Raw genomic sequence first — 14,475 nt, 5'->3', positions numbered from 1 at the left:
AGAGGGTTTAGCCCCTGCACACCTGGAGTTTAAGCTGTTTGGAGTAATTGACAATCCCCAAATCCCAGATGATACCTGGGAGTTGGCTATCCAAGTGTGGCAGAGAGGTTCCTAAAATGTTGAGTGTATGCCTCAAACATGTTTCATCAGTTCATAATAACACACAGAGGAAATCTCAGTGGTCACCTGTGCACAGTGACAGGGAACCCTCAACCTTAATGGATCTTATATGATATACGTTTTGGGGTAATGATGGGGAATTTCTCTTTATAGAAATATCTCCACTAATTACTTGAGAAAAAAGGGATAGAATTCGGTTGTGACTGTTTTGCAACCCTGAATTCCTGACGGTGTCACACAAGAGACCGGTAGATACGATGCGTTCCTGATGGAGGCGCTGCACTGAGGCAGTAGTTTCACACACACGGCATTCGCACCTGAGTCTCCCCAGACCTCTGTGCTACCTACCGCATGGCAGGAATGGTGTGGGACAGGGAAGAACGTTCAGTGACTCCACAGGAAAGCAGCCAGCAAAACCCAGAGGACGGAAACTGTAGAACAAACAAGCCAGACCCCTCCACCCAAAGTCACAAAAGGAAGGAGAAGGGAGAGGAGGAGGAGGAGGGAGGGAAACAGATATGGAGGGAGAGCCCACAGAGTCAGAGATCCTTTAGGAGCCGGCGATCCATGATGGCTTCTTTGGATCCTGGTGCAAACAAACGAAAACAGAACAAGCCAGAATGCACAATTATAAGACAACTGAAGAAATATGAACTCTAAAAGGACATTTGGTGAATATTCTCTAATATAGAGAATTATGGTTAAGGTTTACTGGAATAATTATAGGAAAAAAAAATAGAAGTGTCTGGCATTTGTGAGCCCTGGCTATGCACAGGTTTCCCATGTGGTTATGAGCCCGGTCCCTAAGTCCTCAACAAACAAAATGCTTGGGAGGTGGGAAGTTGCCGGCTTAAGGTGGAAAGGAGGGCAGTCCTAGCTTGGTGCCTACAGGTGACAAGTAGGGTGCCAGTCCCTTTGGGGAAAAATGAAGAAGGTGAGAAGAACTGGTTTCAGAAGTAAGATAATCAGCTCAGATTTTAGTAAGTTGGATTTTATTTTATTTGGTTGTTATTACCTTAAATGGCAATGGGAGGAAAACGTTTCCTCCTGAAAAAGTCCTGAAGTCACAATCCTGGCTTAACTGGGTACACATTGTCAGCTCCAGTTCATGTAATTTGGGGTCAGTTTTATGAGGTCCCCATAGAGAGAGAAGCAGCTTCACCCGACCCTCCAGTAGCAAGGGGAGCTGCTTCTCTCTCTGCTTTCCCCGAATCAGATCCTCTCCGTTAACTGGAAATTCCACTGAAGCTGAAAGGGGAAGTTTTGGCTTCTGGTTAACACTGACCTTACTCTTAAGGTCCAGTGGTGAGAATCTCTTAGCAGCACTGGCTTTGGGGGGTCTGTGCTTACCAAGGCTTTCAGAGGACATGGCACTGCCAGGCTGCATGGGCCACTCAATTATTGCTTCAGGACAGCTGAAGGAATGCTGATGTCGTCCACCAAGATGTGGCCAAGGGGCTTTGGAAATGCAGCACCTCAGAACACGCTCGGCTGGGCAGGAATGGCGAGGTGGCAGGTCCACCAAGCAGGATGCCAGCCTCAGGCCCCCTGAAGCCGACCGGCCATCAGGTGGCCAGTCCTGGAAGCAGGGCAGGAGGTGGAGCCTTATACACCGGCTTCTCTCTCTCTGGGCCCGACCCACTTTCTCAGCTGTGCTTCACGCGGGCCCCAGCAGTGGCCTTCTGTCCCAGGACAGTACCACTCTCACTGCCAACCTATGCTCACACTCTTCTGGGCCTTGGCACTCTGTCCTCTCCTCCTGCCATCCAGCACACCTCTTCCAGGAAGCCACTGTGACCACTCACCCTACCAGGATGAATCTCTCTATCCCCCCACTGCCTGGCCCCGCTCAGCCCTCACTCCCTGGGCCCATTTTTAGTTATCTTTGACTGTGCAGGTGTAAATTCACCTTGCAACTCTCAGCACGTTGATAGCAGGGTCTGTATTTTCCTTCATTCCTCACTTCCACAAGGCCTAGAACAATGACCAGAGAACGTACTTCATAAATAATTTTGTTTATATAAGGAATACTTTGTATAATTATTTTATTTGTGTAAACAATAAATCATTTATTTGTGTAATGTGTATGTTTAGTGCTCAGGGGTACAATATTTTGATAGAGGAGCCAGAGAAAAGATGTGACAAAAGCCTGGCAACCTAGGCTGACAGTACATTTCCTCTTCCACAGAAAGATACAGCCAGGAAAACTCTTTCCCCAGGAGGTAATCCATGCCAGCCCAGCTTTCCATGTCCATGCAAAACCCTTTGGTCTCTCAGCAGAATAAAGCAGCCTTGGTTCGAGGATAACCTGACCATGGTGAGGAGGGATGAGAGGCAGATGAAACCCACTGTGCCTCAGCCTGGGCTCCGAACACATTTTTGTTTGAAGAGAAAAGCTACTTACAGCAACTTTCAGACCTTCTGTGATTATTAGCATTGCTGGCTTTACAAATAACAGTAATATTTTCTTGTTAACGTTACTTCATGCTGAAATTTAGCAACTATCAAATAGGAGATATGGCCAAGACATCTCAGCCACGGAGCACACTCAAAGCTAACAGCGTAGACAGGAAACTCAGTTGATTCTAGCTCATCTGGAAATCCAGAAGGTTCCACCTCACTTCCACCTCAGTGCCCTCAGATTCCAGAACACTGAGTGTATCCTCCGGGTGGGAACGAAGTAACGTAGATCAAAAAAGCCAAACCTGCTCCTAAGCAGGAAGAAAAATGAGGCACCACCTTTCTGGAGTGTGGCACTTCATAGACAAGGGTTTGTGGGATACTCTGATTCCATCCACGTGGAGAGGAAGGGGACCGTACCATCAGAGCAGCATGCTGTGAAAGGCTGGCTGTCCATCCGCTGTAGGAAACGTGCTGATGAAGGATCCAATAAAAAGTGTGGTCCACTAACACCCACTGACAACTGGAGAGGCTCTAAGGCTCTTTACAGCTATTAACAGGAAGTGAAATATCCCTGTTCACTGCCCAACAGAATACAGGGAAGAAAATATATATCCACTCAATATGAGACCACTCTCTGGCCTCCTCCCCTGGGAAGCCACACACCTGGCAGAGATGAGCTGCAGCAGAGGATAGAGAAGCTGCCACCTGCCCTGGAGCTCCCAGCCACAAGAACAGTCCAGCGGTAACCCATGCTGTGAGTGTCCCCCGGTGACCACCAGGGAGTCTGCAGAAGGGGGAAGTGGGGGCAGCCACAGGCTAGGTCACAGCCTTCTTCAGGGACAGAATAGGGAGAAGCAAGCAGGGTTGCTGAGCAAGCATACTCGTGGACACCTGTGAATTCCTGCTCCGTGTACGGAACGGTTCTGACATTACAGATGGATGATACAAAGTCACAGCAGTGCACGCCCTAGGAAGGGCCACATGGGAGTGGAGATGGCGACTGCAATGCGATCACATAGCCTGTGCTTCCCATGGACGTTCTTTTCTTTAGATGCTCACGTGGCAGGAAGTGTGTCCATTCCACAGGGACAGAAACTAAGCTGAAAGGAGTTCAGTCACTTCCCTAAGCCAAACCTTGAACCCAGATCAATCTGAAGCTACAGCCAAGGTCCTGCCCTTTGTCATTCTGTTTCCTGGCTGGCTCCCCAGTCTTCTTAGAAGAGAGTACATTGTAAATAATATCCCATTTTAGCTATAAAGACAAACGTTCTAGTTATATCTGAACAGCAGGGGGCCAAGAGTTTGCCAACAGGATCGTAAGACTCCTCTGTTACGGCGAAGTTGAACCAATGATGGATGTAACTGCTGCCTTGGCTTCTAGGCAGAATTAAAGTGCTTGCATTTTCAAAAATGAGTGGAAAAGCTATCTGGAGACAGGCCTTAAAACCAGGAAAGAATACTGACAAGAAAGGGAGCGAGGGAGGAGGGAAGGGTAGGAAGGAAGGTTGAAAACAAGGAATCCCTCAGCAAAAGGGCCCAAGGGAAGAAGGAGGAGCTGCAGACACAGAGGAAACCTGTGGAGCGCCCCAGGGCAAAGGCCAGGCCTCCAGAACTCTAAATCCAGTCAAGGCAGTACACACGGTCCTGATATTCGCCGCACAGCTTACCATGGTGTGTCTGCTGTTAGTCAAGTCCAGAGGAAACAGAGTAAGAGTTGCCTTTATTCACCTCCTTCTAAGATCCCCAGCCTCAGCTGAGGCAATCTGAGTGCTTACTGCCTCAAAATCACTGCTCTAAGTGCTGTCTGTGGATTCTCCTGTGTGATGCTCCGATAACCATTCTTACGTCCCCACTGTGCAGATGAGGGCACTGAGGCCCAGGAGATGAAAATGACATTGCTACAGGCAAGCGGGGTTCCTCAGGGCTCCCGGCCCTCTGGCATGCTGCCTGCTCATCCCCAGGGAGGTGCTCACCCAACTCCCAGTCCCCCGTCCTGACTTGCAGCCCTCCTCCCTCTTCCCGCACCCAGCCTGGTTCTGTGTACCAAGTAGGATACCCAGAGCGAGTGCCTCTGGGCCATCCCAGGCCTCCAGGGAGCCGGAGCTGTCCTGGGCCTTGGGGGAGCCGGGGCCTGTGGGCCAGATGACTCCGAGTGAGAGGCAAGCTAGATTGCGCAGAGACTACCACACAAAGCACGGACCCAACACCAGGCAAGCACGCGCCCACCCTGAACCGCCAAGAACTGTCTTCACAAAGATGGAGATGGGACTCAAAGAGCGCTCAGGAGGAGACAACACAAATGGAAATACAATAGAAAAACTTGAGAAAAGCTACCTGTACTATAAGACTCTTGAATTTAGCAAGCATAAACAGCAGGCTTAAAATTTGCTAGAGCACAGTCATTTTTATATTGGGGACATATGTAGCTTGCCCCCCATATAAAAAGACAGTAGGAATAGGGAAAATAGTTTTTTAAAATACTCTCCCATTTTCACATTTGCAGCACTGATATTTATGTAGTCTAATTTCCATAACAAAAATTTTAAAATCTGTCTCAAATATAACTCCTCAAAATAATGTCAGTAAAACTGGGGAGAGAAGCTGAATGCATCATAAAATGATCTCAGTGAGAAGGCGGTGTGAGGAGGTTGGCCCAGCCAACGCTCTTCCCAAGGTTTGCAACTGCAAAAAGATCCTTACCCTCAACCCCCTTCACTTAGCCCAGAGAAACATGGAAAACAGTAAGCCACATTTCCTAAGAGAAGTTTAGCAAGCATTCAAAGCTGCCTTCTTTCTCCTCCCTTGTCACAAAAACCATGAGATCAAAAACCAACGAACTTCAAACTCTGATTCCACTTCAAATTGAAGAAATGCTCAAAGCCTCAGCCTTGGAGATTCACACATGTCAAACCTCAGTCAAGTTGTTTCCATCCAGTATCTAATAGAAAAACACATGGTCAGAACCTTTAAGGATCCCATGTAAATTTTTCTACTTTCATATTTCAGTTGCATGATTATTATGGACCTTCATGATTAATTATGGACCTTCCACATATCTTTCTTTGCTTATTTAAAACTACTTCTGAAGTAATAATGTTGGTATGAAGAACACTAAATCAATATATGATTTCCTGGAATCCAGACATTGCTCAGATAAGCAGCAAAAGCCTATTTCAAAACACAGCTCCACTGACCACTTTAGAGAATAGAACGAATTTCTAACTTTTAAATATGCCATCCGTCTATCCTAAAAGAAGAAAACATTTCCTTTGTGAAAATGCAAATCACTTTCCTTTACCAGAAAACAACCTCCTTCCCATGTCCCAGTGACCCACCTCCTAACCGTTTCAGAACCACATCAGACAGTGCCACCCCGGTGGGAGGAGAGACTTACAGTTGAAGATGCCCGGAGGCGGGTGCTCGGTCACCAGGAGACAGTTCTCTTCATCACTGTTGTCCCCACAGTCGTTCTGTTGGTTACAGACCAGCGAACCAAGATACAAGCATTTACCGCTGGTGCAGGTGAATTTGCACTCTGAAAAAGTACAATATAAAGCATGGAGCAGTCAATGCAAGCTTGGTGCTCTTGAGCTGTGACTGTTGTTGGTTTTTCTTTCCCCCATTTGCATGCCATGATTGGGAGCTCAGACTATCTGGAGAGCCCAGGGCACTAAACTCAGAGAAGGGCCATCTGGGTAAGGACCTTCCTTGTCTGAAACACGCAGGATGGTGCCCTCCTGCATTCCACAGGGGCGTCGAGGCCTGCCATGCATGCCTCACCCTGCAGCACTGCCCACATGAGCAGCATAGGTGCTCTCTTTCTTTCCACAACCTGCTCTGCAAAAGTCATAGCTGTGGGGCTCTATTATTCGGCTTGAAATCATCCTTGGCAGTTCTCCACACCCCTGAGAATGGGGGAGCCCATGCAGCTAGCCATGGCAGGGGGCCAGCAGAACTCAGGAGTGCTGGCTTACAGAAGGACACTCAGGCATTTTATTTTCCACTTGCCACTGTCTTGTGGTGAGAATCTGGACACAATATTTTACTTCTCTGATGTTCATTCGTCCCATGCCTAAGAAAAATCAGGCATAACACCAGGCATGGGTAGCAGTGAATTTATAACGTAAAACGGGAAAATCACGTGTGTTTTCTGCTAAAGGGCCATGTTGGTAAATTATAAAAATAGGGCAGATCCCATACCCAAATCTCTATAGGCCATACTGAACACAGGCTCCCTAAAATCTGTACAAATCAATATTTGAAAATGGAATTCAGTTTTGTAGGACTTTAAAATAAATTTGCGTACTTAACACATTACTATCACTTTAAGCAATGGAGAATAATGGAAGTTACACAATTATATATGCTTGGGAACAGACGGGTCCATTACATCTTACAGTGACTGTCATCCTGCATTCTGAGTGTGGGCTTGGCCCTAGGAGACCACAGAAGCCGGCAGGATTCACACAGCACGGCCCACTCAGTAGACAGCAGGAAGACAGAGTCTCCGGAGCAGTCCAGGGTTCCTCACTGCCGCTGACTGTCACGGCCTCTTCCTTTTTTGAGGCCTTGGTTCTATCTGTCTGGAATAAGGGCGACAGGCCTGGATCAAGTCCAAGGTGCTTTCAACTCTAATTTTCCATCATTCAAATAAAAGGCTGAGCATCGGCACACCAAGCCCTCTTCCAGCGATGCTAACTATGTGTGGGGCTGCCCCAGACCAGCCTGCCTCACAGGGATGAACTGTGGCCCGCAAGAGAATAACCTTTACCTGTTGTAAAGAAACACAACTTCACAACTTAAGGGTCCTCAAAGTATTTTTGTGAACCTGTATGAAAAGGGTATTACAATCCTCCATTTTTTCACATTCTCCTAAAAGAGTATAGAAAAAGAAACCAGCCGAGCTGCTGACCTAGTTTAGAATAACATGTGAACACAGCACAAATGCACACCCACTAGTGCCTTGCTGGCGGCGCCATCCAGGTTAGAAAATCTGTGTGCCGAGAGAGGCCAGGCCACGTGGTGGGGGTGCTGCTGGAGCCAAACGCTCTCTTTCCATAAAGTGGAAAGATTAAAACCCAGCTGTTTGAAATCACATTTATGAAGTAACATTTTTTAACTTCATGGAAAAAAGGAATGTCAAGGGAAAAATTTATCATCCTTTCCAAAAGAAATATTGGACTATGGATTTATACCAAACATGAAAAGCACATTAACCAAAAACAGGTACTCCCCGTGTTGCTAAAACAGGGACTGGGAAAAAAGGAATACTAACCTGAATTGAATCAAACTCTAACTAAAAAATTCACCATTGCTGTGGTTTGAAAGAATCTGAGGTGAGACTACCATATTCAAGTTGGTGTGGAACGTTAAATTCGCCAGGAAATGAAACCACATCCACACTTTACTCATTTTACCTCGTTGGAGGGAGACATGACATACTTGCAAGGAAATGAATTCCGTGACTCATTCATTCGTTCATATAACCAATATATTAGCCGCTTCCATGCTCCATGCGAGGTACTGAGACATGGAAGCTCAGAAATGAATGAGCTAGCCCTCTTCAAAGAGCTTATGATATGAATTATTTTAAAAATATAAGCAGTGACTAATTTGCCACTCCTTCCAAGGCCACACATTTCCCTTCTTTATCTTCTTCATGTCTAGAGTGCCGCCCAGCCTATGACAGGAACTTGGTGAATCACACATTTATTGAATAAACGAATAATCTGATCGGGGCCTCCTAAGAGCCCTGTGAAATAATTAGAGCAGGTATCATTCTTCCCATTTTATTTCATTTTGCCCTATCTCACCACACTGCCTCAGTTTCCAAATCCACTTTCAGGAATGTGAGAGACGCGCTTGTAATGGGCATGGCCCCATGCATAACAAAGTTCCCCAAATGGCCTGTTGTCTTAAGTAGGTTCAACATTACTCAGGAAGTACTAACAAGGCTTGTGCTACTAATGTGCTTGGCTCTTACTTCTTAGATAACTGAAAGAACATCAATCTACTGAATTTCAAATCCAGCTGGGTACAGTGACTCAGACCTGCACTCCCAGCACTTTGGGAAGCTGAGGCAGGAGGGTCATTTGAGGCCAGGAGTTCTAGACCAGCCTGGGCAACAAAGAGAGACTCTGTCTTCACAAAAAAGTTTAAAAATTAGCCAAGTGTAGTGGTGCACTCCTGTACTCCCAGCTACTCAGGAAGCTAAGGCAAGAGGATCGCTTGTGCCCAGAAGTTCAAGGCTGAAGTGAGCTATGATCACACCACTGCAGCACTCAAGCCCAGGTGACAGAGCAAGACCCAGTCTCTAAAAAATAAAAAACTGCAAATTTATAAAATCTAAACCTCAGCAGTGAGTCACTAGCCCAATATCAGAATAAGATCTTTCCATTACATGGCCATTGGAATCAGAATGACCAGACTGAGAATTTGAATTTATTGGCTTCTTGATGTGATACAGAAAATACTAGAAAATTGCTGTAATGTGATTAAGTACTAAGAATTAATGCTAAAGCTGGAATGGGAACTGCAGAGCACAGTAAATATCTGTCCAAGTTAACAAAACTGGCGTTGACAGAGGCAGGCTTCCACCTCCATCCAACCTCCCCCAGGCTGTCTCCAGCACACTATAACACCCAAAAGCCCAGTGCATTCAGGTCCTCTAGTAACGAGGTTATTGCGGTATTTCAAACAAACCGATAACTCCAGGAGAAAGGCCCTCACCTTAGCTGCATATTGGGATCACCTGGACATCTTACAGCACTGCCAGGGTCGGGGTCCCAGCCAGGTCTTTCTCTCGCTGGCTTGAGGTGCAGTCAGACAGTGTGGGTTTCCAGCACCCCCGGCATGACTCCAACGGGCAGCGCAGATGGGGAACCACTGTCTACTGAGAAAAGAGGTAGCTAACTTACAGCAAGCCTCCTCTATAGTTAATGGTGTTTTATTGGAATGTTTATTTCGCATTTGCTAATTTACAAAGAACAAACTAAAATACAAGCTCTTAAAATAAGCAGGTATTTGGATAATTGCTGGCTACAGGGCCCAGTCGCAGTATTGTTCTATCAATGGGCCATTTTGGAAACTTTGGAACCAATGTAGTTTTGACCCCTAAACTACATTTTGACAGACTAGAACCAGAGTGTCCTCCATGAACTAAACTCAAGTCAGAGAAAGACAATGGAAGAATTTTTAAAATATGTTGTCCTATAATATGTTGTCTATTCTTTGTGGAACTTGTTGAGTATTTCTGACAAGCTAGAAGTTGAGGGAAATCAAGGATTGTTAAACATAGAAACATTTTGGTGACAAATTCATGGTGACCTGAGATGGACGATATTGGACTGGAATACAGACTGAGCCGCTCGGGAACCAGGATCTCCTCCAGGAACGGCAGACGTATTATAACCATTTATAAGATTTATATCACTCCTCATCTTTAAAAAGTTGGGACCTTTTAAGTGAAGAAAGTGGCATTTTTCTTTGCCAAAATATCTATTTGATTTCTTACTAAAAAAAAAAAAAAAAGCTTAGCAGAAACAACTTCCAGAATCAACAACAGACTTTAGAATCGCTGTATATACTTCTAGCAATAATACAATCCTCTCTACATTTGGGGTCTTTAGCCTCTCTGCATTTCTACGTAAAACTTCTGATGGGTTTTTCAATGTTGTGGAGTTATCCCAGAGTCATCAAATCTTACTGCTGAGAGGGACCTAGACACATGGTCCACCTCTCACCTCCCAGGTGAGGAAGGAGCCCAGGGATAAACCCTGACTCACCCAAAGCTAGAAAATGAATTACCTGTAGTGGAACATAAAACTCAAGATTTCCATCAGATTGAGAGGAAACCCTTTTTTGTCCTCAAGGTCATTCTAGTTATGTACAAACTAACATCAGACAGTTGGGCTATACCATGTGCAAGAGGAGAAAGGAAAAGAATAATTAACAGGAACAGAATTTCCTAATATTTTGTCACCTTTGAAAAAACAGGGAATTTTAGGAGTCCTAAAACTAGGGGAAAAATTGAATATCTTAAAGTTTTCTGTGAATTCCAAACTTATATACAGAAAACGTATATTAAAAAAATTTTTAAGAATCAGTTGCTAAACAAATTTGAATAATGTAAACCTAAACCCAGTCAGAATTCAATGATAAATGCTCAGTCTTAAGCAGAACAAATCAAGCCTCACAGAGACTAAATTTAATCTGCTTGGTAGAGTCAACATTCTACTAGTTAACAGGCAACAAAAAGTTGTTTTCAATTTCTCCAACACTCCTTTAAAGCCTTACTTTTCACAGATACGATCTCAGTCACAAAATAAGGACCTATATACAGCATTACATCTCAGCTGTAAAATCAGCCTTTTTTGTGAATTGGCAAAGTAGTCTACATTAGTTATTTCTGTTAAAATTCATATAGCAACACTGACTCATTTAGTTCACACTTCTATCATTCACAAACCTGAAAATGGAGAGTGATTCTGGCTCCATCATTTCTGACATTAAAGTCTAGAACCTGCTCTTAGTATGGGTGCCTTTTCCCTGTACTTACATTGTAAATAGCAGAGAGGTCAAATCTAGCCACCAGTGAAGCGTAAGCCAAGAATCAATGAGTTCTAAGATTAGCATAAATAACTGTACCATAACAAATGTAAGTTTACATTTCCTAGTACAGAGTTGACAATGATTTTTTTATTGATTTATATACACACTGCCTATTCCCCTGCAAGGTATGGGATATCCTATAATAAATGGCAAATTCAGTCAGGGAATAGTGGTTCATGCCTGTAATCCCAGCACTTTGGGCAACCCAGAATGGAGGATGGCTTGAGTCCAGGAGTTCAAGACCAGTTTGGTCAACATGGTGAGACCCCATCTCTACAAAAAATTGAAAAGCAGCAGAGCATAGTGGCATGTGCCTATAATCTCAGTTGCAGAGAGGCTGAGGTGAGAGGATGGCTTGAGCCAAGGAGTTTGAGGCTGCAGTGAGCCTAGATCATGCCACTGCACTCCAGCCTGGGCAACAGAGCCAGACCCCCAACTCTTTAAATAAAAAAATAAATGTATGTAAAATTCAATGAAGATGGAAAACAATGAGAAAAAACACAAAACATAAGTCAGGAAATGCAGAGGAAAGAGGGGAGGAAAACTGACCGAAGAGAACTTATCCCTAAACTGAATTCCAAGCAAACAAACCACCGCAGCCAAGAGGAAACCAAAGGAATGGTGATGGGACCTCATGGGCCCTCGAGGTCTGCGTTCCAATCACCCAGAAACAGACTTCTCTCATTTCTAAAACTTAACAGGATCTGTCACGCTTTTTATTAAAGGGTGCTGTTCAGCAAGGAGGAGACAATCTGACACACCAATTTTATCAAAAAGTGAAAAGGACTGCCCATCTTGTAATTTTCTCGATCACCCTTCAGGGAGGTTGAAATATTCATTTCCATAAAGTAGTTTCCATAAAGTTGCCAAAAACACCATCCAGAAAGTAGTACTTTAGCTAATTATGAAGACAAAGCTTTGAGAATTTTCATAAATGAAAAGTTGATCCTCAGGGCAAAACTTCTTAAATGTCGGCTTTTGATGGCATGGGAATGCCATGAGGATGATACCTGTACTCACTCACTTGTGAAAACCTGCAGTGCAAGGTGCACAGGTTGAGTAAGCTTCGAGACACTGCACAGCCTGTTAACAATGTTAATCCCGCTGGGAACCTGAGGCAGGAGATGGCAGCAGTGCTCATGTTTCACCTGGTGTCACAGGCCAGCTCCATGTTCAGCTGGAACTCAGTGTAAAGGCACCGGCCTCACCGGTGATGCTCTGATCTCACTCAAAGATGGGCCGATGTTCCCGGTCATAAACTTGGAATGCAGCGGAATTTAATTTGAAGGTTTATATTCTGTGTAATGAATTAAGTTACCCCCAAAGCATTTAATAAAAGTCCTATCTTAAGTGGTGCTGCTGAAACCATAGCTGTCCTTCAGAAAGATGAATATGACATGATAAAAGGAAATCTGCCCAAGTAATAAGATTACCAGAGAATAGCCTCCCATCAAAGAGAGTAATAAAAAATGTTTAAAAACTCAATCCATTTTATGATATAGCTTATCGCTCCCATTATGGTGCTGAAAAGATGATTTTAATGGGTCTCAAATTCTATGAGAACCATAAGTGAAAAACATACAATGTGCTCTTAAAAGTCCAAAGTACTCTCAGGCTTTGGACTTGCATACCTACAATTACCCTTTAGAGTAGCTTGAACGAATCACCCAACTTCCCATCAAAACACCACCCAGCATTTCGAAAGTCATAAAGGTCCTTCAGGGCTTGAAACAGTGCATAACAGTATGTGTTGTCTATATTTATAACCAATTATATACACATAACCAATGAATGAATGAATTTGTTTTTGTGGTTTTCTGTCTGTAAGACACGAGGAGGTATTCTTCCTAACTTCTTATGTAGAAGAGTCCCGAAAGTAGGTAAGAACCCTCTTTCAAACTCTTGGAAGAACAGAAATATCAATAAATAGAACGCATATGGGAGAAGGGTTTGAAACGATGTCCACGGTGGCCTTTTCTGGGGATCCTGGGGTCACTTTGATACCTTTAAAGTTTCATGTGGATTTTATAACCAGGGACAATAAAACCCCTATTTTAACAGAAAAAAAATCTCTGTGAAAACTAAATGTCTATAGAGCTCTAAAGCCATTAAAATTCATAATTTTAAAGGCACTAATCAAGTACCTAATTCCCTATGGCATCATCTAAACAGAAATCCCAACACATGAGTCCTTCCTCATGAGGGTCAATGCTATTCCAGACACATTGCCTTTCCTTTCAAGAAATGTGTGCTGAGCCCCTCCAACAGCAGCATGGCATGGCAGGGGTGCTGCTCTGCAGGGACACGTCCTGGAGGGCAGTGGAGAAGGTGAGGTCAGCAAGGGGGCTGGGGGGCCCATGGAGCTTGCCGGCCTCTGGACAACTCGTGGATTTTACTCCGTGTAAGACCAGAGGCATTAAAGGATTTTAAGCTCAAGGACAGAAACACTAATTTTTTTTAAAAAATATTTTATTGGAATATAACATATGTGTATGTATGCATGTGTGTGTGTAGTAGAAAGTCCAGCTCAATGAGTCTACGAAGACTAAAAAATACCCACGTAACCAGCATCCTGATCAAGACCCAGAAAGGCACCCTTGGGGGCCCTAAGTTGCTTGTTCCAGGATCTCGCAGTCCCCAACATGGTAGGTAGACTTTGGGGGCCAAGGCACCCCGTTGTGAAGAGCCTTGTATGCCTTGCTGAGACCCATTCATGGCTCTTAAGCAGCAGAGTTTATACTTAGTGAATGTGATGGAAACTCAACTGTGCCAAGCTTTCAATATATCTTCATCAAGACTAACCTTTCATAACCCTCTCATGATTTTACTCTGCAGATAAAACAGAATCAGTCATGAAGCCCAACAGGAGCTCCACGCCGCCGACTGACAGATGTGCTTTCCATGTGCACTGGAGGTCCGTGGGTGATGAGGACCATATTCACCTGGCAGGATCAACAGAGGCAGACACACAGGTGTTGACAGCAGAAACCTGGGCCTCAAAGTAGGGACCACAGGCGTGCCCAGCAGCATTTATCCTCAGGAGTGGTGAAGGCTGGCCCAGGAGGCTCTTTCCCTCCACTCAGTCTGTCGTTCATTCCTGGATCCACCCACCAAGAGCCTGTCACTGCCTGGGCAAGGAGCACGGCCACAGCCACCGAAGGAGAAGTGGACAGTCCACAGCCCAGAGACCCAGGACCCAGGACCCCAGCCTCCCTCCAGCTCTTACACTCTATATTCTGTGTATCCTCAGGCAAGACTCTTCATCTGTAGATTCCTATGATAAAATGAGATGCCTGGACTAAACCAGCAGCTTTTCATTTTTCCCCTGAACAACTTTGGTGC

At 44.7% G+C, this 14,475-nt stretch overlaps 1 protein-coding gene across 10 annotated transcripts in view; it reads right to left on the bottom strand.

Annotated features, from left to right (window-relative positions):
* The window catches only part of LDLRAD4 (low density lipoprotein receptor class A domain containing 4), a 413,526-nt gene that overhangs the window by 202,670 nt on the left and 196,381 nt on the right, over positions 1–14,475 (bottom strand). For 9 of the 10 annotated variants that reach the window (XM_032293506.1, XM_032293508.1, XM_032293513.1 and 6 more), the window contains one exon: positions 5,918–6,058. The exons of the other annotated variant lie outside the window; for it this stretch is intronic. In XM_032293506.1, coding sequence (XP_032149397.1) covers positions 5,918–6,058 — 141 coding nt within the window. The remainder of the gene's footprint in view (positions 1–5,917; positions 6,059–14,475) is intronic. 10 annotated transcript variants of the gene reach the window in all.

This window comes from Sapajus apella, unplaced genomic scaffold (assembly GCF_009761245.1).
Source record: "Sapajus apella isolate SASKATOON/1434 unplaced genomic scaffold, GSC_monkey_1.0 scaffold29, whole genome shotgun sequence".
Classification (NCBI taxonomy): Eukaryota; Metazoa; Chordata; class Mammalia; order Primates; family Cebidae; genus Sapajus; species Sapajus apella.
Note: the sequence above shows the minus strand (reverse complement) of the source record. Positions and strands in the feature narration are given on the sequence as shown.